Source organism: Polyodon spathula, chromosome 20, assembly GCF_017654505.1.
Source record: "Polyodon spathula isolate WHYD16114869_AA chromosome 20, ASM1765450v1, whole genome shotgun sequence".
NCBI lineage: Eukaryota > Metazoa > Chordata > Actinopteri > Acipenseriformes > Polyodontidae > Polyodon > Polyodon spathula.
This window is the reverse complement of record NC_054553.1, coordinates 23,280,794-23,307,735: the sequence shown is the minus strand read 5'-3', so window position 1 is coordinate 23,307,735 and position 26,942 is coordinate 23,280,794. Positions and strand designations below refer to the sequence as shown.

The 26,942-nt window shown below is 38.0% G+C and overlaps 1 protein-coding gene across 2 annotated transcripts in view; it reads right to left on the bottom strand.

Moving 5' to 3' along the window:
- The window catches only part of LOC121295494 (ras-associating and dilute domain-containing protein-like), a 71,765-nt gene that overhangs the window by 867 nt on the left and 43,956 nt on the right, over window positions 1-26,942 (bottom strand). Inside the window, exons 10-16 of one of the 2 annotated variants that reach the window (XM_041220180.1) lie at window positions 26,090-26,262; window positions 16,313-16,457; window positions 13,888-14,057; window positions 11,231-11,639; window positions 5,782-5,909; window positions 938-1,077; window positions 345-432 (exon numbers count right to left, since the gene is read on the bottom strand). In XM_041220180.1, coding sequence (XP_041076114.1) covers window positions 351-432; window positions 938-1,077; window positions 5,782-5,909; window positions 11,231-11,639; window positions 13,888-14,057; window positions 16,313-16,457; window positions 26,090-26,262 — 1,247 coding nt within the window. In that variant the 3' untranslated portion in view covers window positions 345-350. Of the gene's footprint in view, window positions 1-4; window positions 433-937; window positions 1,078-5,781; window positions 5,910-11,230; window positions 11,640-13,887; window positions 14,058-16,312; window positions 16,458-26,089; window positions 26,263-26,942 lie in introns of those variants that run through there. The other variant, XM_041220181.1, reaches the window with a different exon arrangement.

The following is a 26,942-nucleotide window of genomic DNA, read 5'->3' as shown; positions in this document are numbered from 1 at the left end:
TGATTAAACCCCCCCCCCCCCCCCAAAAAAAAAAAAAAACAATAAACATTTTATAAAAAGACTTTTTATATAACCATAATTTTTTGGAAATCTTCTTAAATCCTTCATGACAAGCCATTGGTTTGGAGATGTTTTCCACTGAAGTGCTTTTGTATTGTGTATCAGTCGCTCAGTTTAAAGACTACTGTGTTTCACTCACAGAAAAGGTGTAGTAGCAGTGTCTACGTGGCAGAGCAAGTCCGCGTTCAGTCTCTTAAGTACACTTGCTCATCACAGGAGTGGCTATACAGACAGTCCTTGGTGTGCAGACTGGCTCGTGAACAGTCCTGTTAACATTTCCTTACCGGGATCTAGGTGGTCAGGGCTTTTGCTTCTGATTTGGCCACCAGCAACCTCAGCTTGTCTCCTGAACTCCGGATCAGATCTCTACCGCTGCAAAGGGAAAACAATATTAGATTTTGGGGATCTGAAGCACAGTGGTTTTTATATTACATACCCAGCACAAATCTAGACAGCAAATATTACATTGCACAGAATTTATAGAAACAAGGAATCTCCATATGGACAGGTTTGTTAACTAATAGGGAGAGAGAGAAGATTAATACAGTGTTTCACATGCTGGCTTCCATAGAGCTGATATAATCTGATATGAAAATAACCCATAAAACAGTGTGATGAGATTTTTTTTTTTTTTTGTTTATTTTACTGAACAGTAATGTACATAACCTACATTTTATGTTGTGGTGTTTTAGTTAAGCACTATTAACAACAGAAATGGTGTCATTCTGATGCATTCCATATTCTGAGATTTCTGGATTATCCAATACAACTGGACTTTAAAAAAAAAAAAAAAAACTGTTTAACAAAACAGGACTAAACAGGTGTGAGTGTATGTTAATATGTTAATTAGGGTCACCAATACGTCACCAATACGTACGTGTTATAGTCTATTCCAACCAGACTGGTTCCATTAATAGCCAGTATCCGATCGCCTAATCCTAATTTCTTACTCCTTGCAGCAGGCGAGTTAGGAACCAGAGATTTAATATATATTCCAGTCATTTGCAAAGGTGTTTTCTGTGAAGAACGAGAAAAAAGCAGAATGTTACCTTTTAATCAAAAGTTCACTGCACTGTACGGTAGCTGTCTCTTTGCACTCCGCCAGATTGTTTGAGAAGCGTACTGAAGCCTTGCAGTGTTACAGAACCTCTGCACTGTTTATCCTCAACACGGGACAAAGTAAAAATAGTGCAATGCATTTCTTGTAAACTTTTAAACTTTGTAGAGTGTTCTGCAAGCTTGTAATACACCAAGCCAGTTAAAAGATTAAACATTATCTGTTTAATATCCTATTCTACAGTAGGTGGTTTATATAATTAGGTTTGATGTATCTGTTCACCAGGCTTTTTAACTTATAAATCTAATTTCTAATGAAAGGTGGTTTAAAAAGTTAGTAATTACCCCCACCCCCCAAAAAAAATAAAAATCAATAAATAACTGGGATTTTTTATAGAGATTTGTGCAGAAATGTTCAATGCAGCACGCCTCTAGTAGTGTTTTGTAAAGCCCCCACATTCAGCACAAACATTAATAAGCCTGGCCGAAATTACACAATAAGACACATGCTGTAATAGGATACTGTGCAGGTAAGAAATTAAATGTTGAAAATATGGGGTATAATTTTACTTGTCCTAGCTGTCAAGTGTGTTTTGAGTGGAAGACGGATTCAGTTCTGGATTAAATAAAGTGTGCTACTGAATCCTCCACTAGCACTGTAATCCACCAGTACTCTTTCCTGAAAGCTAGAAAAACAAGTTTGAAGGTTCTTATGGGCAGTTATCATATATGGATTGCGCAGGTTTTTACATTAACGCTGCTCCGAGGCATTTAATACACTAACACATGACAGCTCAGTTTCACACCTACGGGCTAGACTCTCAAAGCTTGTCACTCCAAATCCTTGCAAAAAAGGAAATAACCAAAACAAAAACCAACAAGTCAAATGTTTAATTTAGGGGACAGTCCAGACTTTCTAATTCGTTTTGAAATGATAGTTGGTGTTTGCTCTGAGTTTTTGAAAACTCTAGATGACTTGTGCTAATTCTATATTAGTATATTCAATTAGTTTACAGACACTGTTTTGAGTTATTCTTCCTATACTACTAGAGTGATTTGAGGTATCTTTCATAAACCTCTATACAGGTTGGCAGTGAACTAAGCTCTTTTTGAGACTTTTCTTCATCGAAGTAATACTTTATCTTAGATGTGGAAGCACCTGCCAACTGAGCGCCTATTATCTGCTTTCAATCAAAGTCGTCCATTTACACATTACATATGCTACAATAATGCACAGCCCTTGTACCTAATTTCTTTGGTTGAAGCCTTCATCTTTTGGGGAATCCGTAATTAAACAATCTACACTAACACAGTGACATCACCTTGCAGTAGTCAACGCTTCAGAAGGTTAATGGACTTTATATTTAGGAGCACTTATTGGCCTTGATGACAGGCAGTGGCAACTATGTGTGAAAAAAGAAGTCAAACACAAGCAAGCCAAAGGGCTCTAACTTAATTTATGGCCTGCAGTAAAACTGGCCAGTGTAAAACATTGAGAAAAAAAATACACATTTGAAGAAGTGAGTCTAGTTTGACATTTCATGTCATCTCTATACAATTGAACTAAACAGGTTGGTTTCCTTATTTCAAATGCAAAACAGATTTTTCTCACAATCAATAAAGGTAACTTTGAGCACCAAAGACAAAGGGACACAAAGTAATGGCAGACTGTGTCTTCTTTGCCCTGAGAACCCACAGATAGTTGGAGGGGTGGAATACAAATATATATATATATTTTTAATTCACACACACACACACACATGGATGTGCACAACAGGTATTATGTTAGAAATTATTTTGTTGGCTACAATCCCATATAAAACAATAAAAGGCATTACTCCTTTAAGGATATCTGTTTGGACTTGTACCACTTAACACTTGCGTTATCTCCTCACTTAGGAGCTATTTACAGTCGTTCTGTGAATAACTGGTCTGGTATGCCCTTCAGGCTAAAGAGAACAGATACCTGAACAACGAAGGCAGTACAGGAGCCGGTGAGAACACTGGATCGGGTCTGTTTCTGTATCACTCAGTGTCACGCAGGGTCATTATGCAGAGCAGTTGGTTTGAGCTCCTTGTAATTCTAGATTAACGTGAGTGGGACAGCTCTAATCAAAGACACTTAGTGTCCACTTTAATACGAACGATTTAGAAAAAAGAAGTAGGAGCATCATGAGATATACTAATGGATTTACTAAGCTTTTGCTCCAGGCTTGCTTCACTTTTTTCAAAGCGATATTTTGGCAGGCGTAACGGATAGGAGCTAAACCACTCAGCCAGTCACACAAACAACTATTATAAAAGGTTATTGATCATTTTATTTTGCAAGCCTCAATTAACCATTCATTGTCATACTGAAGCTTCTATAATTTACTTTTAAATAATAAAGCTTTCACAATGCATATCTTATATTATTATGGATAATAATATGTGCATGCATGTATAACTGGCAGTGTTATGTGATACACTGCCTTACAGATTCTGTCCCCTGTCGGTGAGATGAGATGAGGTTAAATAGCTATGAATGCAGCAAAGCCCTGCTCTTTTGCATAGTGGTTAAGATACTCGCTTGTGGGGTTGCTGGTTAGCAGAGTCTCTGCACGGTTACACTTGTTTTTGGTTGCTTTAGAATAGTAAAGTCTTCCATAACTATTAAATACTCAATAGTGAATTTAGAAATACTAAAAGAAACTCACATTCAATGACAAAGTTTCGATTAGAAGTCTTTCAGTCTTCTAGTTGTTTGTTATTTAATTTTAGGTTTTTTGCAGTATTTCTGAATAACAAAGTGTTCAATTACCTGTTCGATATTCTATTAGAAAATTGGTTACTGACTGTACCTCTATCGACTTTACAGTACAAAAGAACTAGAGCGGTCAGGTAAACGGGTAGAAACAAAGGTTTCTCCAGCCAGAGAATCTGTACTCCACCCTGCTACAGGGAAATCAAGGCGTCATCAGCACGCTACTGACAAGCACTCGTCGGTCTACATGTGGCTGCAAGAAATGGGCTACTGCTAGGGAAACACAATGTACGTGGCGAGCAATATGACCAACACAGAGGATTTTCACAATTAGTACTGAAGACGTGGCTATTTTAAAATTGGGACTCCCAACTAAAGTGGCACTGACAAGAACTGTGTTCTGTAGCTTTTAACTACTGTATTTGATGGTACATTTATCATCATATAACTGCAGCCAGCTTTCACCTGTTAACTCTTAAGTTGTTTTGATCTTACCCTTTGACCCCTTTGTTGTTTTGTCCAGTGACCCCTCCCCCTATTTACAGCTCTTACTAGTCACAGAGTAACTGTCCAAATATCTGGTGCTACTCCACAGCTAAACTGTTGAGGTCGCCAGAGCACCCTTTACATGGAAATAGACACAGAACCTGCTTTGTTGAAATCAGTCAAGTCTTGCTCCATTAACCATTTACTGGCCAAAACCCAGCATTATATGTTTAATTTTCAACAGTAACAAGGATTACATTTTCAGGGTAGGTAAAGTGTATTGTCCTATAAGTAAGTTTGTATCAGATAAAGTTTATGTTCTATTAAATCCATGTGATCGTTAGATAAGCGCAGGGGTTATGACAATCCAGTGTTAGTACGTTTAAAAAATATATTGTCAGTAAATGTGTTGAAAAAATGACTCTTGAAGATTCTAAATAATTATTATTTGAGATTGATAATGGAATACACAGATTCCAAAATGAGATCCGGTAAAAAAAAAAAACACACTTTCTAGCATTGAATACGAAAAAAGTGTTTAAATCTAAAAGTTAATACTTTGTTGTATAAAAAAACATCTTTATCCACTGAAGGAAACTTTCCACAGCAGCAAAAGGTTAGTAGATTTGCCAAAAAGCAATTCCCTGATCAAATTCCCTTTATTTTTCCCCACATGGACCCCTGGCATCCATAGGGTTTAATGCATTGAACTGCACAGCTAGGGAAGTCCTACTGAAGTCCGGGAAATGAACCCTTTGAGGGGGTGCAGTCAGGGTACCAGGAGGTCACGTCAGCTTCTCAAGTGCAGCCCTAAGGGATCTCAAAACACGCAGCCTTATTTTAATTATAATAAGCCGATTAATCTGAATACCATCACTGTTTTGAGGCACCTCCTAGGCCTCAATAACCCTTGAAGGCCACAAGGCTTCCTTACAACACAGCTCAGTTACTGGAAGTTAGATAATGTGATTTAAAAGAGCATTTTAGCATGATAAGACTCTTTGCTTTGTTGAATCGTACCAAGGCCTACTATATGTTTAATCTTCCCACTGGCGTCGTTCTGACCTATCATTACAGGAAGTGATGTATTTATTTTTTCAATGGTGCCTGATGATATCATATTGGGTGGTGTACAATCTGTGGCAGTCACCGTTGCACAAACACATTATTTAGGGTAAAAATGAGGGACAAGCATCCCACCCTGTCCTTCTTCACTGATAGTAACTGGAAAGCATTTGTGAGTCAACACTTTGATCAACTGAATGTACCCCACAGTGAACTAATTAAATATTTAGAGTCAACTGATTGATCTGTCTACTATATATTGCATTAAATGCAGTTTCAATAGAGAAACCCTTACCCTAACTGCTCGAGATAACATCTCTTGCAATAATACACACAATGTTTTAACTTATAAGATATCGAATTGTACTCACCAGGCCATCAACCAAGGCCAGACCCAGCCCATGTGGGCCTCTTTCCAGCTCCACAATGAATACTTCATCCTCCTCACCTGGCTTGGTCTGGATACCTGGCTCTGGAGAGGGTCTGAGGACACCTTTCACTGTGGATGAGAACAACATGATTGAAGCCTCCCATGTTGTCCCTGGCACAAACCTCATACATAAACAAAACCTACCAGGATTAAGATTCCATCTGCCAAATCAACTGCGAATTCCCACTGCGGTAATCTGAAAACCTTCTACAGCATCCACTCTTTGCAAATTCTAGTGCCAGACTACAGGATCAGTTCTGCTATCAAAATAGCTTCACATATTAGCAGTAAGCAAGCAAAAGATAACACTGAAAAATGAGCGTTTATGAGATCAGGACTGGAATTACTACTAGGAATCCCTTACAATCAAAGGAACTCCATTTGCATCAGTCAAATGTTAAATGAAATAAGCGTTTCTCTAGATATATGTAATAAATTACTTTGAGAGACAGATAGACAAACAGGTTGCCTACCGACAGATTCTGATGCGCTAAAGGAGGTTCTTACGATCTTTCAGTACAACTGGATCAATGATTCTCAAGATATGTAAAAATGTGCATGAAAAGGGTGGCATACACATATACACATATACACCCACTGGCAAGTGATTGGGGTTATGCATCCATCATGGGGGTATAGTATAAGGAGTAATGTACACCCAACTGTGAATACTACGGCTGTAATTCTAACAAGGCTTTTGGTGACAAAACCCGAAATTGAATTACAGGCATATGTGTACAGTTTTGGTGTATATTATTTGTTATAATACATGGTAATGTAACAGAAAGTGTTGAACGAGCAGGAATTTAAAACCAGCAAATTAAACAAAAATGAATGTTTCCTTGTTACTCAAGAAGCTTTGCTTCCTGAGTGCAGTCTACAAGGCTTTACATCCCACAGAGGGCAAGTGGATGAGGTCATGTCTTACTAAATGTAAGTTGCTCATTGGTAGTAAGAATGCATTATTTTGCTCTTCCACAGATTTCTCCATCTTGTCTGCAGATACAACTTTAAATCTGCAGGCCGTTGTTGTTTGTTTTGGTGTCGACAGTGTTTTGCTGTGTTCATGTACTGGTGGTAGAGTTAGTTTTTAAAAACTGACGTTTTCAGTTTTATCATCAACCTTATTATACATGGGTCTCATGTCATCACCTGATCTTATTATAACGGCTCTCACATCATTACTGTGTATAAAGACTGTAACACACAGAGGTTTATAGGAAAATTATCATTCACCACATATTATAAATACAAACAATCCTGCTCTGATAGACTGTCAACTATTCCAGAAAGTTACCTGAACCTGTACGCTATTTTAGATTCACACTAAACAAGTATACACAGTAATTGTGTTAGCTGGGAAAATACATTTCCCATAAGAATTTGACCATTTAAAACAATATTCAAAAGAGTTTAACCATTTACAACCCCTGATATTACATTGTCTGAATACCCCCCCAAGTAAAACGTAAATAAACATTCTTAATTGGAAAACACATACATAGCTAACTATCCTTCAGTACAATTGGATGGTGTTATGGTATGGGGAACATTTGAAATGATTTCAGGACATACTTTAGTAAAGGTTACTGAGAAGGCTCCCAGTTTGGTTCAGACTGTAATCATCTTGGTGTGCAAGTACAAGTTATATGCTGAGACCTTCCTGGAAAGAAGATACCCAAGTTGTCTGGTCACGTGCAGTCTGCAATTCTAATAAACATTGTTTATATTTCAATGAGATATTCTTAGCTCTTCATGGGCCATTGGGTATGTAGTATTAGAGACTACAGGTCAAAGGTCATGCCGTTTTTTAAACCTCCCCCTTTTGTGTGTTCAGCTGCTTTCCACAAAACAACGCCTGTGTTATTCATATTTTCCAGTTACAATGTTGCTAAAAATAACTGTATACAATCATTAAATGAATTACATTTTTCAGGCCAGTGCAAACAATATTTCTTTTAATCTCACATTCTTTTTCGGTCTCAAGAGAGATTTGGTATTTAAATTTGTAAAAATGTCTCTGCTTCTGTTTTTACTAACAGTTTCAAGAAAGAGAAATACAATACTTAAACTTCTTATCATGCTGAATTATAGTAAACAAGGTATTCACAGTGCATTCATAATCTCACGCCAGAGTCGCTTAACCTTTACCAAAGCCCTTGGGTATGAAACAAACAGCTATCAAAACCACAGAGAAAGCCTGGAAGGAACTGCTGGTAAACGACATAGAGAAAAGAGGACCCCACCCCTTTCTCATTCCTCAGGACCTTCACATGCTTGGAAAAGAATTAGAATACCCAGAAATGAAAGCAATTATTTATATCACACTCCACAGAGACAGGCACACTGTTCTCATAGTCAAAGAATCTGGGAGACCATTTACAAAGGTTGTTTTTAAGGGGTTTTAAACTGATTAAAATACATTTACACTTTGTATTAATTGATTAAATCTGTCCAAGTTAGAGTTATAAACTGAACACTGCATACAAAAAGCACTTTCTTTCAACCCCAGTGAATCAGTTTGGAATGCATTTACTGAAATAGGCATCTTTGAGGATTGGATTAGCTACAATCACTTTAATAAAGGGGTTCTAGCTATTTACTGATAAGTAAAATCTACCGGTCACTGTTATATTATAGGTTTTAAAAAAGGAGCAGAGACCAAGGAAGTGAGAATGAAAAAAAAACACACAGTATAGATACTTATGAGCTTTTTAATGTAGATGTTTAATAATTTTTACTGAATGTTTTAGGGTAGGCTACAATTTCATACCATTTGATGGCAATAAAATGATTAGAATTGGATAGTGGTTTGTTGGCTTGTCATTGCCTCTATTTGTAGAGTGGGCCATTACATGCATGGTTCTCGTTTCAACTTCAAACACAGCCATCATAATGTACTCTAATAAACCCCTTCAAGACCCTTTTATGATTAAATTACATTAGCTTGAAATGTGTCCAGTTGCCGCAGTAACCATGGAAACATGACTCTTGCTTCAGATATATATATATATATATATATATATATATATAGCTAATGAGGAAGTGTCCTGTCAATTTAATCTGCATGGTTAAATGCATTAATGAGAACTATTCATTCTATCAGGAACTGTTTGAGTAGGTCAATAAGAATTGCAAAGTTTGCTCCTGTAAACAGATTTTATTTTTCATTAATATTACACAATTTAACTATTTTAAACTGGATGGATTTTGTGAAATGGTGTTGTTTTTCTTATAATGAATTTCCAGGCCAAATAACAAAAACACTGCAATTCTTTCATATTACACTTATCACTTATATTGGTTGGTTGCATTTTCTTTGAAGTCAGTGTAATGATAATGGTTCCACAATCTAATCCCAGCCTGGTCACTGCCCTGTCTGTGTACAGTAGCTACTGTATGGCATTTTGTTACTAGCGAATGTCTCTGCAATCCACTTTATTAGCACAGATGTTGCTATGACAGCACAAGACCATTCAAAGCAGCCTCTCTCCTGGACCAGTTAAGTATGTTTTTCAATTCTGTGGTACCACTGAATGTAGGACATGTTTTTAGCTTGTATCCAATTTGGAACAATTGATGAGTCTTAAAGGGAAACATTGATAATGCAGCACCAAAGCCAGACTGACCCCTTTACATGTGAAGCTCTGTGTGTGCAGTATAGGGGTGCTTTTAAACCATTTTTATTCATGAAATCCACAGAACTTGATCTTAAATTCTCCCATTATAGGTCATTTTTTTAAACTTATAGTATTATATGAGATTACACACTTTTCTAGCACTTCCCAGTAAATTCATTTTGCAGTTTTCCTATGTTTTTCCCATGTTTACCATGGTTTGCCATGTTATTTTACTTTGCTTTACCATACCACAATGCTTACCTATATTATGCAATGCATTCACTATGGTTTATTACACTTTGCTATGGTTTTGCTATGGGAAACTTTATTCATAGTGTTATTTATATAATTTAATGCAAGTCATATCTAAGAATATATGGCAATATATAAGGTACAGCTTAAATCCGAGTCTTAGCATTCTTTAATGACAGTAATGCTTCATCAGAAAGATGCCATGACCCTAAACGTCGTGACTTGCATTCTAACATCAGTAATTCAGCACTAAATGGAGTACATCAGAGGGTCCTCATAATCACGTCATAATCACACACTACCTGTAAGGTTAAAAATATTTGTATAAATGCATCGGTTACAGCCGAATGCAGTCCAAAACGTCTATAGGAGGAGTATATGATGCCAGTCTGGAGAAGATCGGTGCAAAATCAAGACAGCCATCGTACTGACCAGGTAGAGTGTGACAGAAAGACATACGGACACGATCAGCAAATAAGAGTCCCCTTCATTGAATGAAGGATTCTAATCACAATTACTTCTAACCAGTATTTCATCGTATGCATAAAAAAAAAATCAGATCTCAATCAATTACGTAGTTCTGGGGACTCATTTTAAGCCGTGCTGGTGTACATAGGTTTTTTTTTGTTTTTTTTTTGTATACCTTTTAATAGGATCAGGTGAATATGTGTATAAAAAACACCAACTTTTGCGACCACAAAGGTCTCTTTTTCAGGTGAGAATTGGAAACTGAAGATAAAGAGTCTTTTTTACAGTTCAAAACAAAACAATCTGTTGTTATACATTGTGAAAGTGATCAATGAATTATGATTGTGTGGGAATTTTTGATTTAATGAAAGCATCAGTCCTACTTCACTCTAATAAAGCCTAATGTTATGAAGCTGTGTGTACGCACACATGCCAACACTCCCTATGTGATCTGGACAGTCCTGATTTCTTAGCAAATATAGCACCTTTCATAGTGGACCACCATCACAAAGCGCTGTACAGAGGTAGGCTGTGAACTGTGCATTATATACAGAGTCACTTATGTCAGGACATTGATTTAACATCTCATCTGCAGGACAAGGAGGTCAAGTGACTTACTCAGGGTCACACAGTGAGTCAGTCAGTGGCAGAGGTGGGATTTGAACCAGTAACCTTGTGGTTACAAGTGCTGTACTTTAACCACTGGACTACACTGCCACCTGATCTGTGGCTTAATATTTGCCCACAGGAAAAAAAGAAATGATTCTGCACAGTAGAGTTATAACACCATTATATTTACTTTTTACTATCGTGATAGTCGTGTGGCATTGAGTTGGGGGGATACGTCTATTATATGATAATGAGTTTTTTGCGTAAGAACCCTTGCATGTGTTTGATGCGTATGCCTCCTCCTTCCCCAGGGGACAAGTGTCTCACTGAACAGTTTTCAAATGTTGGCAAGTATGTGTACGTCACTTCTGAAGTAAAGCCAATAAGAGGTAGGAATGATTTTAAAGCATTGCTTAGCATCGAAAAAAGCATGTTTATTACCTTTAGGTATATCAAGGTCTTTATCGTCTCCCCCCCTGTAGCTGCCATTCAGGAAGTGTCTAAAAGGCCCCTCCAGATCTGTATCTGCCTCTGCCAGCTCCAGTGTCTGGGGTGTGTTGGGAGGGGTGAGGAGGCAGGAGGGGTCCAGGGCCAGGCGCTTGTGGGAGGTCAGGTCATTCTGTCCCGGCAGGCTGCTCTGTAGCTCCAGATTCTTCAGTTTCTGAGTCAGCATATCCCCGCAAGAGCTCAGGTTGCTGGGTCCGGGGAGGAGGAAGCGGCCGCAGAGAGATGTGTCTTTAACATCAGACTCTCTGTCCCTGGATGTGTCAGAATCACGGAGGGGGGCAGAGTTCTTCATACTGCTGGTGCAACATGCTGAGGTCACACTCTCCACTTCCAATGGAACATCCTAAAAAAATTGTTTTTACTTTTTTTTTTTTTTTACAGAAATGCTTTGCAACTTGCCAGTCTATGCAAATCAGCCCATTTGCTTGTTGCTAAAAATAACAACAAACTAAACAAACTATCAGTTGACTAAATGAGAACCATTTTGAAGAATAAGAAACATATCTTTTGGATTTTATATTTCGGGCTTATACTGCTCCCTGGGACAGAAATGCTGACTGTATCTTATACTATACCTTTTTTTACAGCATGTATCACTTAATTTATTATTATATTGATAAAACCAATACACATAATCAAAATATTCGAATGAGAAAACCATAACAAGAATGACTGGGTGTGGAGTATTTATTACCCTAATTGTGACTGTTAAAAATCTGTTAACAAGCACATTTTTTCAGTTCTCTAATTGACCGTCTGAGTTGTTTGTTATTAGTTTTGTAACTAACTGGACCCTGCAATATTTTGGTATCCTTAAACAGGTAATCCTCAAACACAGGCAAAATGAATAGGCATCATGTGCCGTGGTACAAAAATATGATCTATATGCAATGCAGAATGAATGGGTGGGCAGCATCTCTTCATTTTACTATTCAAAATGTGTTTACTTTGAATGGTGCTAAGGGTACAAAAAAGCACAAGCTCAAAAAGTTCTTGCTGAACTCTTACAAGGTTCTTGCTGCTTGGCAACATCAGTTTCTAAAAGCAGGAAAAGAGCAGGAATGGAAGAGGCCTGTTTATGTCCACCTGAGCCAGCATGTAAGTTGCAGTGGCGAGGTGACATTCAAACGGGAGAAAACAGGGTTGACCTCTTACGCCCCCCTGTCCCGCGGGCGGAACATGGTACTGCAATAACACATTACATATCATAAATCATCTGTAACATTATTACAAAAGCAAAAGAGCAAAAAAAGCTGACTCAATATCAAAACAGCGAAAGAATTTTCCGAATTCGCCATTTCACCGCTGAGATATCCCCTTCGCAATGTGTCTAGTACCTTATAGTTAAAAAAAAACCTTTGATCGACTAGCTCTGCATTTGGCTGCTCTGGTCTTACAACTGTCTGTTGATGGTGAAATCTTCCTGATTACGTTGTAGGGCAGGTCACAAGCTGTCCAATCATACCTTGACTTTGTTTATAGCCTAATCCATTGAAGAGTAATCAACGTGTGCAAGTAACAGAGCTGTGTGTATTGGAATGAGAACGCAGCGTTACGCACAGTGCATCAAGGTTTCTTACCATTTTCTGATCATTTTTCAAATCGTAAAATTTGTAAATCGAAGGAAATGTCAAGCAGTGTTCCAAAGCATCCCCAAAAAAGTCGATTCAGTCTTTTAGACGTTTTGGAGGAGATGGATAGCAGTGAAAGTGACATTGAAAATGATCATCTTTCTGGGTTGGAAGCCTGATTCAATGTATGAAGCAGCATTTGAAGATGGATTGGATCCACTTCAGGATTTGTAAGTATAATGAGGTTCGGGGACCCTTGGGCCTAGCTTTGTAAAAACTCATGTAGAATTTGATCCCTTTGTTCAACCAGTTTCAAATTTATATCCAGTGTAGTAGACATGTTGGGGAAGCACTGGAAAAAATCTGGCTCTTTTCATGCTACAAGTTGAAAAAATGACTATAGAATATAAACAAATGAAAAGCGTTTGTTGTTTTTTTATGTATTTTTTCTGAATATCTCCCTCCAGTGTGGTACTGAGTAAGACTTTTATCAAATCTGATAGTTTTTAGTTCGGTTTTAGTCCTGATGCCCAAGGAGTTACCTTTTATTCAAGCCCTGAACCATGCCTGTGCTGTGTACACTTTGGAAGATAATGTCATTTATTTAAGGCCACAGCCCTCCGGGTGGAACTTGCCTGTGGGGGGCTAGGAGTTTAGCAGGTTAAATCCCTACATGGGAACCAGCTTCAGCTATTTTTCGCTTCAAAAATGACAATAAAGCCCGCAAGCCCTTGAGCATTTACTGCAATACTGGTGCAGTCTAATAAGATTATTTCACACTATCAGCCATCACTGTTTTTGTCTGGTTGCCCAAGATAGTCCCAGGCTTTTAAAGACTGACTTAATGAAAGCCATATTGTTGCACTGAAAGTATTAAAAATATATATTCCACTGTTAAACGTGCTCAGGGCGGTTCTATAATTGTGTTATTAGTAGTGGTGGAATGAATATTCTTTTAATATTGACATTTTGTTTTAGAGGCTGATTTGAAGGCCCTGTGTGAGGCCTCTGTGTTATTACCTGCTGGGAGGGTACAGGGCTGCTCTGTTTAAGGCTACACAGGAACTCCTGAATGCGACTGAGCTGGGAGGGAAGACGCACATCCTGGACTGGTCTCCCAAGCTCGATGTGAAAGCTGCTGCAGGGCAGGATCAGAGGAGGGTGGTTGTCAAAACTCTCAAGAACGTCAGCTGTGGAAAAAAAACAGGTCAACTAAAAAAGAATTCTGGCTCCTTCGGAACAGCTGGATTCAAAACATTTCAGAATAAACAAGTTTGTTTTGGCTTGCAGTAGAAGACGTTTTTTTTTTAAATTTGTATTATTTTTTAAAGCTGCAGTGTTCATCATTCAGGGTTTACTTGTTTTCTGGCGCGGTTGTGTCACCTGTGCACTTTATTAGTAGCAGACATTGTTGACTGCCAGGTTTGTTTGCTTACTCCTAAAGTGAAGCGCATCTTCTAAAATACTGGGCTTTACCGTGGTATTTTTGCACAGTATTTTTGCAGTTTTACCATGGTCATAATATGCGTTTATCCTGGTTTATACTTTATTACACTTTGCTATGCTTCTACTATGATATACTTTTATAAGTGTACCTCAATAGTGAATACAGGGCTGGCCTTAATATTGAAGCTGGCTTTACATTGATGTCAACAGCAGCACAGAGACTGTGTTGCAAGGCGTCCTTTTTTACTTGCTCACCTGCTCAGAAGAAGTCAAATCTTCTTTTAAATATAAATATGCCTTATGAGAAGTGACACAGCGGCAACTGCCATGCATGGTGCGGTGTGGAAAACCGCCAACATGTTTTCAAGAAAGCAGGGACTATAAACTGCAACCCGTTGCAATCCACATGCTGATATGATTGGTCTCAAAAGGACTCCAACCTGTTCAAGACATTTCCTCCCCTGTTCCTGCCTGTGGAAGAGTGGTGGGTAATTCACTGACACAGGAGACAGACAGGTGAATTTGGCAACACCGCACAGGTGCTGTTTTTTCTTTAGTCCCGCAGATGGCGCTGTGGGTCCGTGGTCTGATTTACCAGATCCATGGGCATATCAAGCGATGGTACACAATACCGGCGCCCTTGCTGGTGCCTCAAAACAATAACTCAAAACAGAAGGCACAAAGAAACAGGGAAAATAAAACAGTAACAAAAACTACAAAGAAAAGGTGCTGCACTTTGCAGCGATATCCCGGTCGCCGCTGCCCGTGCGACCCGGATCACTGTCCTACACTGCCAGCTCACTAGCCTGCTCTGATATACTAATCAGGGGTCTGCCCAAGGGTTCCCCGCCCTCAATGTCTCGCTCTGAACCTCCGTTTCTTTCTCTCCCAATGGTTCTCGGTCGTTGACCAGTGCTTCCGCACTCTCAGCGCGTTTAACAGGGCCGATCTGAGGAAACAACAGGGCGTTAATTTATAGGGCTAACAATCTCCCAAGATGCGCCTCTCAGCCATTCAGAGAGGGGGAAAGTCCATACACCCACTTTCCCACCTCCCCGTGTCACTGCCATGACTCACAGGCAGTTGTTGGACGACTGCCGCCCTCTTCCTGCAGCCCGTGAACACGCCAGCTGAGTCAGCACAGATCTCTCCCTGTTACACTACCTTATCAAGCTGGGTTAGCATTCCACAATGAGAACAAACCTCAGCAAGAACAAAACACAAGGGTGCATCCTTGTACTAACCCAAATCATTAAAATAGCCTTGTTCTTCCACTAAACTAAATCATTCACATAACCTTGCCCTTCCACTAAACCCTTTTTTGGAGGGGCAGCTGCATTGTCTCACAAATTACATTTAGCATCAGCTTCTTGTAGTCTTCCTTAGTTTAGTCTCACTTTATATTAGCGTTGTTGATAGTCAGGTTTGTATAGATGTATCGTTTTAGCTATAGGGATACAAACCTCACAAAAACCTGCTACTATTTGCAACTCAGTTATAAATTATTGTCTAGCATTGAGAAAGCATGGGAAAAAGATGGGAAAACTGCAAAACTACTGTGCAAACTTTAATAAGGGATAGCCTAGATGGGAAAATAAAGTAAAAAAAAGGCATCATCTTTTTGTTATACTGACAGCATATATAGAGCTGTAAACTAACAGTGCTTATTTGTGCCAAAACTAGCAACTGTGCAATTGCTAAAACGGAGCACCCCATTTACTGAATGGGACAACAAAGCAAATTAATTGGAAACTGAGTGATCTCAGTGGATGACATATCTCATCATTTAAAAGCAAATGGCTAAGTGCTTACAAGTAGAAAACTGGCAATGTTAAAACCTGATACCCCTTGAACTGATAATGATAGTGTTACGCTTTACCAAAAGCACATTTTAATAATAAGAGTTAAAAAACAGCATTTCTGGCAGGAGTAGGTGGGCTGAGAGTGTCTCTCGGGGAGGCCAGAAAAAGAAGCAGCTCTCTGAGGAGAAGTGACCCACCCATTCTCATGGCAGGCTCGGCTTCCTCGGGTGTCGGACTCCAGCCAGCTGGACAGGGCCGCCCGGGGTTGTACTCCCTCAACATGTGGTGTAACTGAGCCGGTTTGAGGCTGGCAAACTCACTGCGCAGGGAGCTCCAGCTGGCCTGCAAGAACAAAAACAACGACTTGTGATTCTAGCTTTGTAACCAACAACTGATTTAATTGAACAAAGAAGACGAATCAGTATTACTGTTATTTGAAATGACACATACAGGACAAAAATAGAAACATGTGCCATACATAGCACTCACTTGTGTTAACAGCTTTTTTTTTTTTTGGTCACACCAAAGGCATTCTTGACATGTATTTTGTATAAAAGCTGCATCCCCCAAGTTTTTTCAGTCTTGATAATTTGCACATGCAAAAGTAATGTTAAGTTTCTTTTAGTATTTTTAAATGTAGCGCTAGTGAGTAATTAATAGTTATGGATGACAATTCCCAGACCTTAACTGAGTCACGCTTTATCTGTTCCACACAATAAGAGAGAACCTTTTCATCTCACTTTCTAATTAAAAGTAATCCATTGTGGGAATAAAACAAAAACAAACCTCCCTTTTAAAATTTATGACCGATACCGTACATAAACATTACTCATTATTGCCATACAACGAACATTTGTTAATAAAACTTTAGCCCTTTATAACATTCAGCATTTACTTAGCTTTTTAATAATAAGTTTGTGAACAGTGTGGTCATGTTTTTCAAATTTAATAAATGCCAGCTAGAAAAACATTACTCATCTTTGAGTGAACCTATGTGGTGAAGAATACCATTTTTCTGAACTAAATATTGTTGTGTGGTAATTTGGTGGTGGTTGGCAGGGATGGGGTTAATTTCCTATCCCTGCCAAAATACATGTGAGAATGTGGCTGGAGCTAATTGAGTAACTGATAATTAGACTCCAGCCACATGTTATAAAAAAGGGGTAAATTTGTTTGTTGTGTTGTGTTACAAAGTTCAGTGAAGGCTCTGCCCAGCCTGAACAGTTTTTGTTTAACCTTTTATCTTTGGCTCTGTGAGCAGTGCTTTGTTTGTCTTTTTGATTTATTTTTGTTGATTAAAACAGCGCAGCAGTGCTTCAACTGCAGTTTTACTGTCTCTGAGTCTCTATCCTCCCAGCTATCCTGTCAGAGTCACTCTCATGCTTTCTGGCAAACTCCAGATGTGCTTTCAGATGGTACTTTTTGAGTAATGGCTTCTTTCTTGCCACCCTCCTATACAAGCCAGTGTTATGCAGAGCTCTTGATATGGTTGACTGGTGCACCATTACTCCCTACCACTGAACTCTGTAGCTCCTTCAAAGTGATTGTTGGCCTCTCTGTGGCTTCTCTCACAAGTCTCCTTCTTGTTTGAGCGCTGAGTTTCGAGGGACGGCCTTTTCTTGGCAGTGCCTGGGTGGTGTGATGCAGCTTCCACTTCCTGATTATTGATCCAACTGTGCTCACTGGGATATCCAAACACTTGGATATTATTTTGTACCGTTTCCCTAATCTATGCATTTGTATTACTTTATCTCTAACTTCTGTAGAATGCTCTTTGGTCTTCATTTTCCTTCAGATTCACAGCCTTACCAATGATCCTTCAACAGTGGGGTTTTTATCCCGAAAATTTGACAGCAACTTTAATGGTTCACAGGTGGAGGCCAATGGTAAGGTAACTGTGTCCTTGTTAGGGCAATTTCTTTCACCGGTGCAAACTGGGAGCTTCCACAGCACAGGGGTTGAAAACTTATGCAAGCAAGAGATTTGGTTTCTTTATTGTTTATTTTGTCACCTTACAATAATTGATTCTGAGTTTCAGTGTTTAAAAATAAAATATCAAACAGAACGATATTTCAACGTACCATTTGTAATTCAGTAATATGAGAGAATTGGTCAGGGGTCTGAATACTTTTGCAAGGCACTGTATATATATATATATATATATATATATATATATATATATGCGTGTATGTGTGTATATATATATATATATATATATATATATATATATATTTGTAAATCTGTGCGATATTATATTATATAAAGGTGGTTATATATATATAAAGATTGTAATCCACCAGGTCTCTCTCTCTCTCTCTCTCTCTCTCTCTCTCTCTCTCTCTCTCTCTCTCTCTCTCTCTCTCTCTCTCTCTCTCTCTCTCTCTCTCTCTCTCTCTCTATATATATATATATATATATATATATATATATATATATATATATATATATATTTTTTTTTTTTTTAAAAACATAAAAACTTAAACAATTTTTATTAACTGGTAGGAAAGAAAGTGTGTACTAAACATCTTCAAACAATCAGTAACTAGCCAGCTGAAGACAGTACAATTATGTTTGTATATGAATTCAATTATGAGCGAAAGAGACTTGGACCTTTGTGTTCCACCAAGACACATGGTCACACCTACTGAGTCACCCCCTCGTCCCTCAGGTTTTGTTTTTATTCAGTTTCTGCAATCGCATGCAAAAAACTAAAAGGAAGAAGACAGCTAAGTGCCTGCCTGGACCGTAACCAGGGGCCTGATATTGATCCCCACTGTGGGCATACAATTCTACTTGGCATAAAAATAAAATCTATTCATTTTTCTCACAACCAGTGTTCATTACATGTAACACATCTTTCAATCACTTGGGACTGTAATGGTCCCTTTTTCCGGCAGGTAATGAAATGTGGTAACGGATTGCCTTTTATGTGACGTAGGTGTTCTTCGTTCCTTTTGAAAAAAAGGACTACGGCTAGTACATAATGTGGAAATCAGAAAGCGTTTCAACAGTGAAAGTCAAAACTACATGTCACATGAACGTGCTTTTCATATCACCTTGTTATGGCGTCAGAGGAGAGAACGAGTAAGTTCGACAGCTGAATCTTCATGGAAAATTTTTTCAAGCTGCAGCATGACCAAACCAAAAAAAAAAAAAAAAAAAATCACCTCTGTATAATGTAAACTGTGCCTAAGAAGTAACTATTTGTAACAGCAACTTGTTTCTTTCAAAGTAATATGTTCCTAGAACTAGTTACAATTTTGTTCAACTTCCCCAACACTGCCCATAACTATAATGTATTGCTGTCAGTTTACTATACATTCTTCCATAGCTGTATGCATTCTTTGCATGATTCAACCCAGGTGGGATGTGCAGTAGATCTCAGGGCTGTTAGTCATTTGCTCCCTCCATCAATCAACTTCCCTTGGATACAGACAAAACAAGTGATAAAAACGCATTGAACTGTATGCGTGTCCAAAAGAATTGAGCACAAACGACAACTACTATCCCACTTGAAATGTATACTTTCCGAGATGAGGGTTGGAACCCTTTCCAGTAAAACCTTGGTCTGTATTCACGCAGCTTAGCCAGGAATCAGAGCAATAGACCTTCTGCTAAATCAAGTCTAAATAAAGCACATCACTGTTAATACAGGATCTGTAAGACAGTCTCACGCAAGCAGTAAAGTTAAGGTTATACATTAAAGCCACTAATATGTAGACTATAAATATCAAATCGGTGCTATGAGCTATAACAGGCCCCCAGTGAACAAGGCCTTGGCATTGTAGAGGACTTGTCGCTGTTAACATCCAGGTAATGTGGGGAGGCATTTAAATAAATTGTAGCTAACAAAATAATGACATCAACCTTCCATGCCTGGCACAACCTTTCACTATATAGGTCTAAAATGTGTTTTATGTTTTATCAAACATGTATTTATATTTTAAAACATGAAATCTAATACTAGAGAAGGTCCAGGTAATCTCTGTTTGCAGGTCCTGACCTATGAAGTGCAAGTGTAACAGATTTCCTGGCTGGAAAGCAAACTGAAAACGTTTCAACTAGTGCAGTGCCAGATGTCATGTTTTAAAATGAAAAGTAGTGTAGAAGGTTTTGGGGAGAACTAATCTAGTTTTTAAAATCTGGAGCCAACCTCAGTCACTAATTCAAACTTATCACAGAGACCAGGATCTCAACACCCAGTCGAACTGCAGGACACAAAGTAGTTGTCAAGCCATGTTTTTGATTCATTTGGATTCTTCAAGAGCTGTCAGGATGCAGCCCTGGTAGCACATAGCTATTGGAAACCAGACGAACACTGATAGGTGGAATGGTTGATTGTAACTTTACTGATGTGCGTACTGGTTTAATTTTGAGGTTTAGTACGATTTTCCCTTGCTTATAGTAAGCATTACAAGGATTAAAAGCAATTTTACAATTATTTGCCATCACTATGCATTTCTACACTTTTCTATGCTTTAACCATGCCATAGTACTTAAAACCTTAATTAGGAACTGATTTTCCAGCAGATAACGAGGAGGAACAATTGATTTACCAGTTCAGAGCACATTTAACAGAGGACTGATTGCATAAATTCCTGGTGCCTGGACATTTTTATAATAGACCTTAATTACTGTAGTTCTGTAAGCCAGCCCACTGACAGTTTCACTAATCTAGACTTAATTATTTCAAAACACCCTTTATTTAAGAGAAAGTGTACTTAATACAACATCTTAGTCCTGCTTTGCTATAATAAATACAAATACAAATAGTGCTACAACACGCAAAAAAAGACAATTACAAGATAATGAAATTGCCACATGGGTGGCAGATCTAAGAGGTCATTAAGGGATCAGTTAGCCCTCCCACTGTTCTCCTGTGCTCTTTGTCCTCATTACTAGGATGTGGGCAGTGAAACTGACAGGCTAAACCGCAGGAACCAGCGCAGACAAAGGAAACGACAAGGAAGGCCGCTGCGGATCCTCCTTGATGTTTCATTTACGCAGCATCACGATTGTCCCAGACCATTGTGTTGAGTGGGCCACGCAGACAAGGAAACAGGATAAAACACGACACAGGCTGTTTAATCTGCTCAATACAACAGCTCTGTCCTGTTTCGTTCTGTGAAGATGCTACCGGGTCATTCTTCAGCCTTTAATGAGTCACACTACCTGCCAGGACATGGTCCAGAGAAAATCAATGTTTTGGGAAATGCAAGAGTGGATGCGAGCAAATATTTGGATTGTTAAATCATCATAAATCACCACTATGAAGGCATTTCCAAATTCTATTCACAAGCTATAAGATCTTGCATTAAAATGACGTATTTCTTTAACACAAGTTAAGGATTTGAGGAGATCTGAGGGAGACTTAGGCTGTGTCTTAAATCCAAAAGAATCCGGTATTTGACAATGTCAGGGGTGCAATGTGTGAATGTGTTGTTTTGTAACTTTGTTTGTTTTAAAACCACAGTACCTGAATTTTTTGGGAAGTAATTACTAATGTTCCAAAGTGTCATTTATATGTTAATAAGCTGCAACCACAACTATACTTCCGTTCATCTGAAACCAATGACATGCAGTTTTCCAGTCGATTATTCGGTACTAACCCTTGGAACTATTTATTTATTTATTTATTTATTTTTTGATGAAAGAGCCATACTGACGAATATGCTGAAAAAAAATAAAGACCTTAACGTACAATACCTTTAAATAACAAAATAGCTGACGGAATAGTAGCAAAGACATATTTAAAAAATAGATGAAATTTAGCCAGACTGTAAAAGACACAGCTTCAGTATGTTGGTGCTCACTAAACACGTGTCTGCTTTAAAAAAAATGTTTAAGAAATTTATCTGCAGTTTGACTGGACTTGCTTCTATCAACAATTGGGTTTTCCATATATGACTCAAGGTTGATTCTTTGAACAGCCCTGTTACACTGTATTTAAAATAATGAACAAAAAACGACCTTACTCATAACATCAGTGGTCCAAAAAAACATTGTAATAACAGAAATCCAGTCCTTTATCTTAGACATCTTTACATGATCTCTGTTTGCATTAAGGACCTTGTTTTGTGCTTTGTGTGCACAGAGCTTGGCCAAGTTTACCTTCCCATTTTATAAACAAACTGATTCAGATCAATGTGTAAGCGAAATGAACCAGTTAATAAATACCTACTGGAAGCCTGAATAACTTTCAGATGAGCTCAAGCGTCACAACACCGCGGTTACGCCGTCTTCCTTAGAGGTCTGCTGCTCCGTTGCTTAATCACGGATCACAATGACAGGGTCATAAAGCCGTCACACGTCAAATATGATAACCTCATGGTTTTTAAGAGCCCCTGAACTGGCTGTTTCAAGCTTTAAAAGACTGCCCCTTAAATTACCTGAAATACGATTGACCTGACATCAGCCTCTTTCCCATAAGCTCTTTCAAGCTTCATAAATTTCATGGTAATGTGGGCTGTGTGTTATTGGGCAGCATCTATCCAACTTTCAGGACATTTTGTTTTTTCACTTGATTTGCATGTTTACGCAATCCGCAGTTTGTGGATAGTAGATAATCTTGGAAATCCTCCCATATGCATTTTTAATAAACTACCTTCCCACAAGTATGGGGACATTTTAACACACATTGACATTTCAGAATATATAATCCACTTTGCAAAACTATTCTTTATTGTATTGATGGCTTCAAATGCCCTGAGGTAAATCATATAAGAATCTAAGAAGTCAAGTAGAAAGCATTTGAAGGCACTCATCAAAACATTTGTCTAATTAGTAAGTAGTACTAACACCAGATTTTTTAAATATATGTTCCTATTTTGAAAGTATTTGCTTTCTTTTAGATTTATTTCAGTCTATTCACAAAATTTTAAGGAAGGTTTCAGAATTTGTTTTTTTTTTAAGATTGTTATATTATTTTTTCTATAAATATATAAGGTTGAACATTTCTTGAAATATTAGCTTCCAACTCGACATGAACTTGATTTAATAAATCAAAACAAGATTTAAAAAGCAGTCCTTAACGAAATCTTCCTTAAAATAGTCCTTGTGAATTATCCTGCAATATAAGAAAATATATTTCCAGTATATTTTAGTTATCCTTATTTAGCTCAATAAAATATCTTGTACATACTCTAAACAGTTGATATATTCTCAGGATACACAAGTTTCTAAACAGGATTGGATAGATCTCGATAGATTAAGTTTTCCCACTAAGATAAACTCTTATCCTTCTTTAAAAGGTCTTTCTGAGAATAACCAACATTGAAAACCACTCAACCAGTACTGCTGCTTGATGACAATTTCTTGCTAACTCTGAGGGAAATTTCAGGTTTCAGCTGATTCCGAGGATTAGGTTGTACATTTCCACATGACACGCACTCCACATTAACAGGATTGTGAGGCTGCACGTGTTCTAATTCTTTCAGGAAATGTTTTAATGACGTACAGTGACAGCTGTAGCAAATGTGATCAGAACAATTCGGTTTGGTTCAGCAACTTCTCTTTAGCTGCAGCCCTGGCATAATACTGATACTACACAATCCACACTGGCTTAATGACCTTGTATCTGTGACAGATGCTTTTACCAATTTCCCTTTCTGTGTAATACTGCGTTGGCCTCCTAGCGTTTTAAATGTAGGATTAGGATTACTAATATAACCACTTGGCCTGACCTAGCCTCCATTACATGCCTGACAACTTGTCAAAGCACCTTAATACCGAATAAATAAAAATAAAAAATAAACCACTAAGAATAGTTAACATCATGAAAAGGTATGGGAACAGTAGAAAGAAAATAAGAAAAAGTGCTTTAAAGCTGCTTGCTCTTTAAAAGGTAAACACTGGAGACATATCATTTAAAATAATCAAGACAAAAAAAATGAACTGGCAGATATAATAAGGTTTAGGAAACACCACCCTTTATAGTGCCACTGTAATGACAACTCTAAGAAACAAAGTCAAATGGACAACCTATTTGCCACTTCCTGTGCTGTAGGTCACACACTGATTGATTGAAGCTTGCCTATTGGAGTAAGACACTGTAATAGAAGATACTTCTACTGTGCAGGGGGAAAGTACCAGGAAGAAGTTCCAGCTTTAAATTGTGCTGTAAAAGTATTTTTCTTTTATGCAGGTATGCAGAGAGCCAGGTTTTCAACAGAAGAGTGATAATACAAGTGCATATATTTCAATAAAAAAATAAAAATACAAAACAAATATATTTATCACTGTAATGCTATTAAGACTGCATGCTGTTCATCGTATTTTTTTTGTCAAAAATTGACACACGCTCGCACCGTCTTTATTTTCGAACAAAATGACTGTGCAGCAAACATGCAAGTTCAGTAATGAAAGCACGTCAATCAGTGGCGATGTCAGACTTTCCATGATGAGGGGGCTAAGGGTGGGGGGGCGGAACAAAACATTTAGGGGGCTACACCAGGCATGCATACAACACATTTGAATCATTTTCTGTGTCAGAAGGGCACCAGGATGTACAGCAAGCATTTAAACAGCAACATTAAGAAAAGAGAGTCAAAAGCGAATACAGTATAAAGCATCATGCCAACAGCAGAGAGAGACTGTAGTTTAGGATTGAATGGATAATTCTTATCTGTGATGACAGAGGCACAATGCCACTGTTACCACAGGTAAATGTAACTAAGACACATATCCCCAGGTCTGAACATTTTAGTAAAACAAAAAAATCATTTGGTGGTAGCTAGTGGTAAACAGTTCTGTGTGTTATGCTGCTTAATTATAAGTGCTATTTTTTATTTTAAAATCTGAGGATGCCTCATACAGAAGTTTATTGTCAACTGGAATGTTATGATGAAGCAGATGAAAGTTTTTTTTTTTTTTTTATTTATGCCACATATTTTCATGCAATAGCAAGAATTTAACAATGGAATTTCTGCATTGTGTGTGTGTGTGTGTGTGTGTGTGTGTGTGTGTGTGTGTGTATATATATATATATTCCAAGCAAGCTAGATAGGTAGATAAAAATACACACAAACCAAAACAGGGTTAGGTTTAAAATTGTGTTTCCTTGTTCCCAGAAACAATGGAAACATGTTTCTCGCAGTAGCCCTGACTTCTACTTTTAGAAACAGGTTTCTAGAAAGAGAGTTTCCCTAAGAATATGATTGCCATTGATCATGTGACAATACAAGATGGGAACTTCCACTGGCGACTAAACTGCACAGCATTATTGAAATACACACATATAGACCACTCCCGTAGACACATCATCACAGTCATTGTAAAGCTCCACTACATGTTAACATTGGTCACTCTCTTGATTTAGATCTCAAAACACATCTGCCTTTATACTGCAATAAAGCATTATACTGCAATCTGTCTGACACTCAAATTGCAAACACCATGACTGCCTTGATTTTGCAGCAATCTTCACTAAACTTGTCCTGGTTTAGTTCATTAATTGTTAACTAGCTTATTCACATGCCAAAAAATCCTATTAATTTGTTATGGTTAGTTAAGCTAGTTCACCATATAAATGTTTTTAAACAAATGTAAACACAGAATTGAAGTGTCTGTTGGAGGGGACTTTACCTGTAACAAGTAACTACTGTATATATTAACTAACCATTAACAAATAATGAAACACATTGAGTCACCGTATTAGTACAGTATGTACTAACAGTTAATAAAGTAACTAAAATAAATTAAAAATGTTAATATACTGAAGAAAGCCAAAATGTTTGTCTACTTGAGAATTCTGAATGGACATTTTGAAGTTATGTATAACAGTTAAGACATCCTTACCATATGACCTTCAATAGTAAATGTGAAAAAGTGGCCCGCATGTACAGTGTGTAAAATCAGTCCCTGAAATGTTTTATCTTGTGAGTAATTCTCAACATATATCATTCAATATCTGCCCTTCTTGAACCAAGTGTCAGGACTGTGAAGCAGGTCCACTCAGGTTGGATGATAGTTCTTACCTGCAAGAGGTTTTGCTTGGGTGTGGCTAGCAGGTTGACAGCTGTGGAAAGTTTGTGGAAGAAGTCATGAGCCAGGTCTCCCAGGCCGATTCCCTGGATCCAGTCCAGGAGCAAGTCGAGATTGGCTCTGATCTGCACTCCCCGGGACCACTGATAAAAACCCCCTCCGGAACCTGTGAGGAAACACAGACACTCTCCGATCAGCACACTGCCACGTCCCAACAGCTGCCTCCTTTCACTTCACATGAGAACAAAACAAAAAGATAACCTTCCTCCTTCTGAAATCTTGGACAGCACTGGTTTTGAGCTGCTCAGAGCTGCTTCGACTGTAGCACAGGTTAAGAGCTGGTGAAATGGATTTTGCTGATTTTCATTTTGCTGTTATATTGGTAATTAGGTAATTGGAGGCTAGGTTTTGGAATATTTTGTGTAGCGATAAAAATTCAAGATAATTTTCCTGGTCAAAAATGATGACTTGTTTTTCACTGATAATGCCAGTAACCATCTGAGAGCTGCTGTTTTTCATTAAGGAGTATGAAGGAGTTACTGGGTCTTTGTTAGCTCCTTCATAACTTGTTCACATGAAGCTGGTTATTTATTAATATTCAAGCAGCTGGAAAAGCCTGATGCCTTCACTTCACACAGGGAATACACTGGGCTTGCTCTGTAGTCAAGGCCAGCTTTTGTTGCTAAGGTGCACTTAGCAACAAGGTGGGACAGAAACATTGAGGATATACAGACACTGACAACAATTAAAAGCTACATTAAAATTACAACTCCAGTCATTTAACAATTTTGCTAACACAGAGCTTTACTCTTTGGCTGACAAATGTTTTTAATAAGTATCATCACT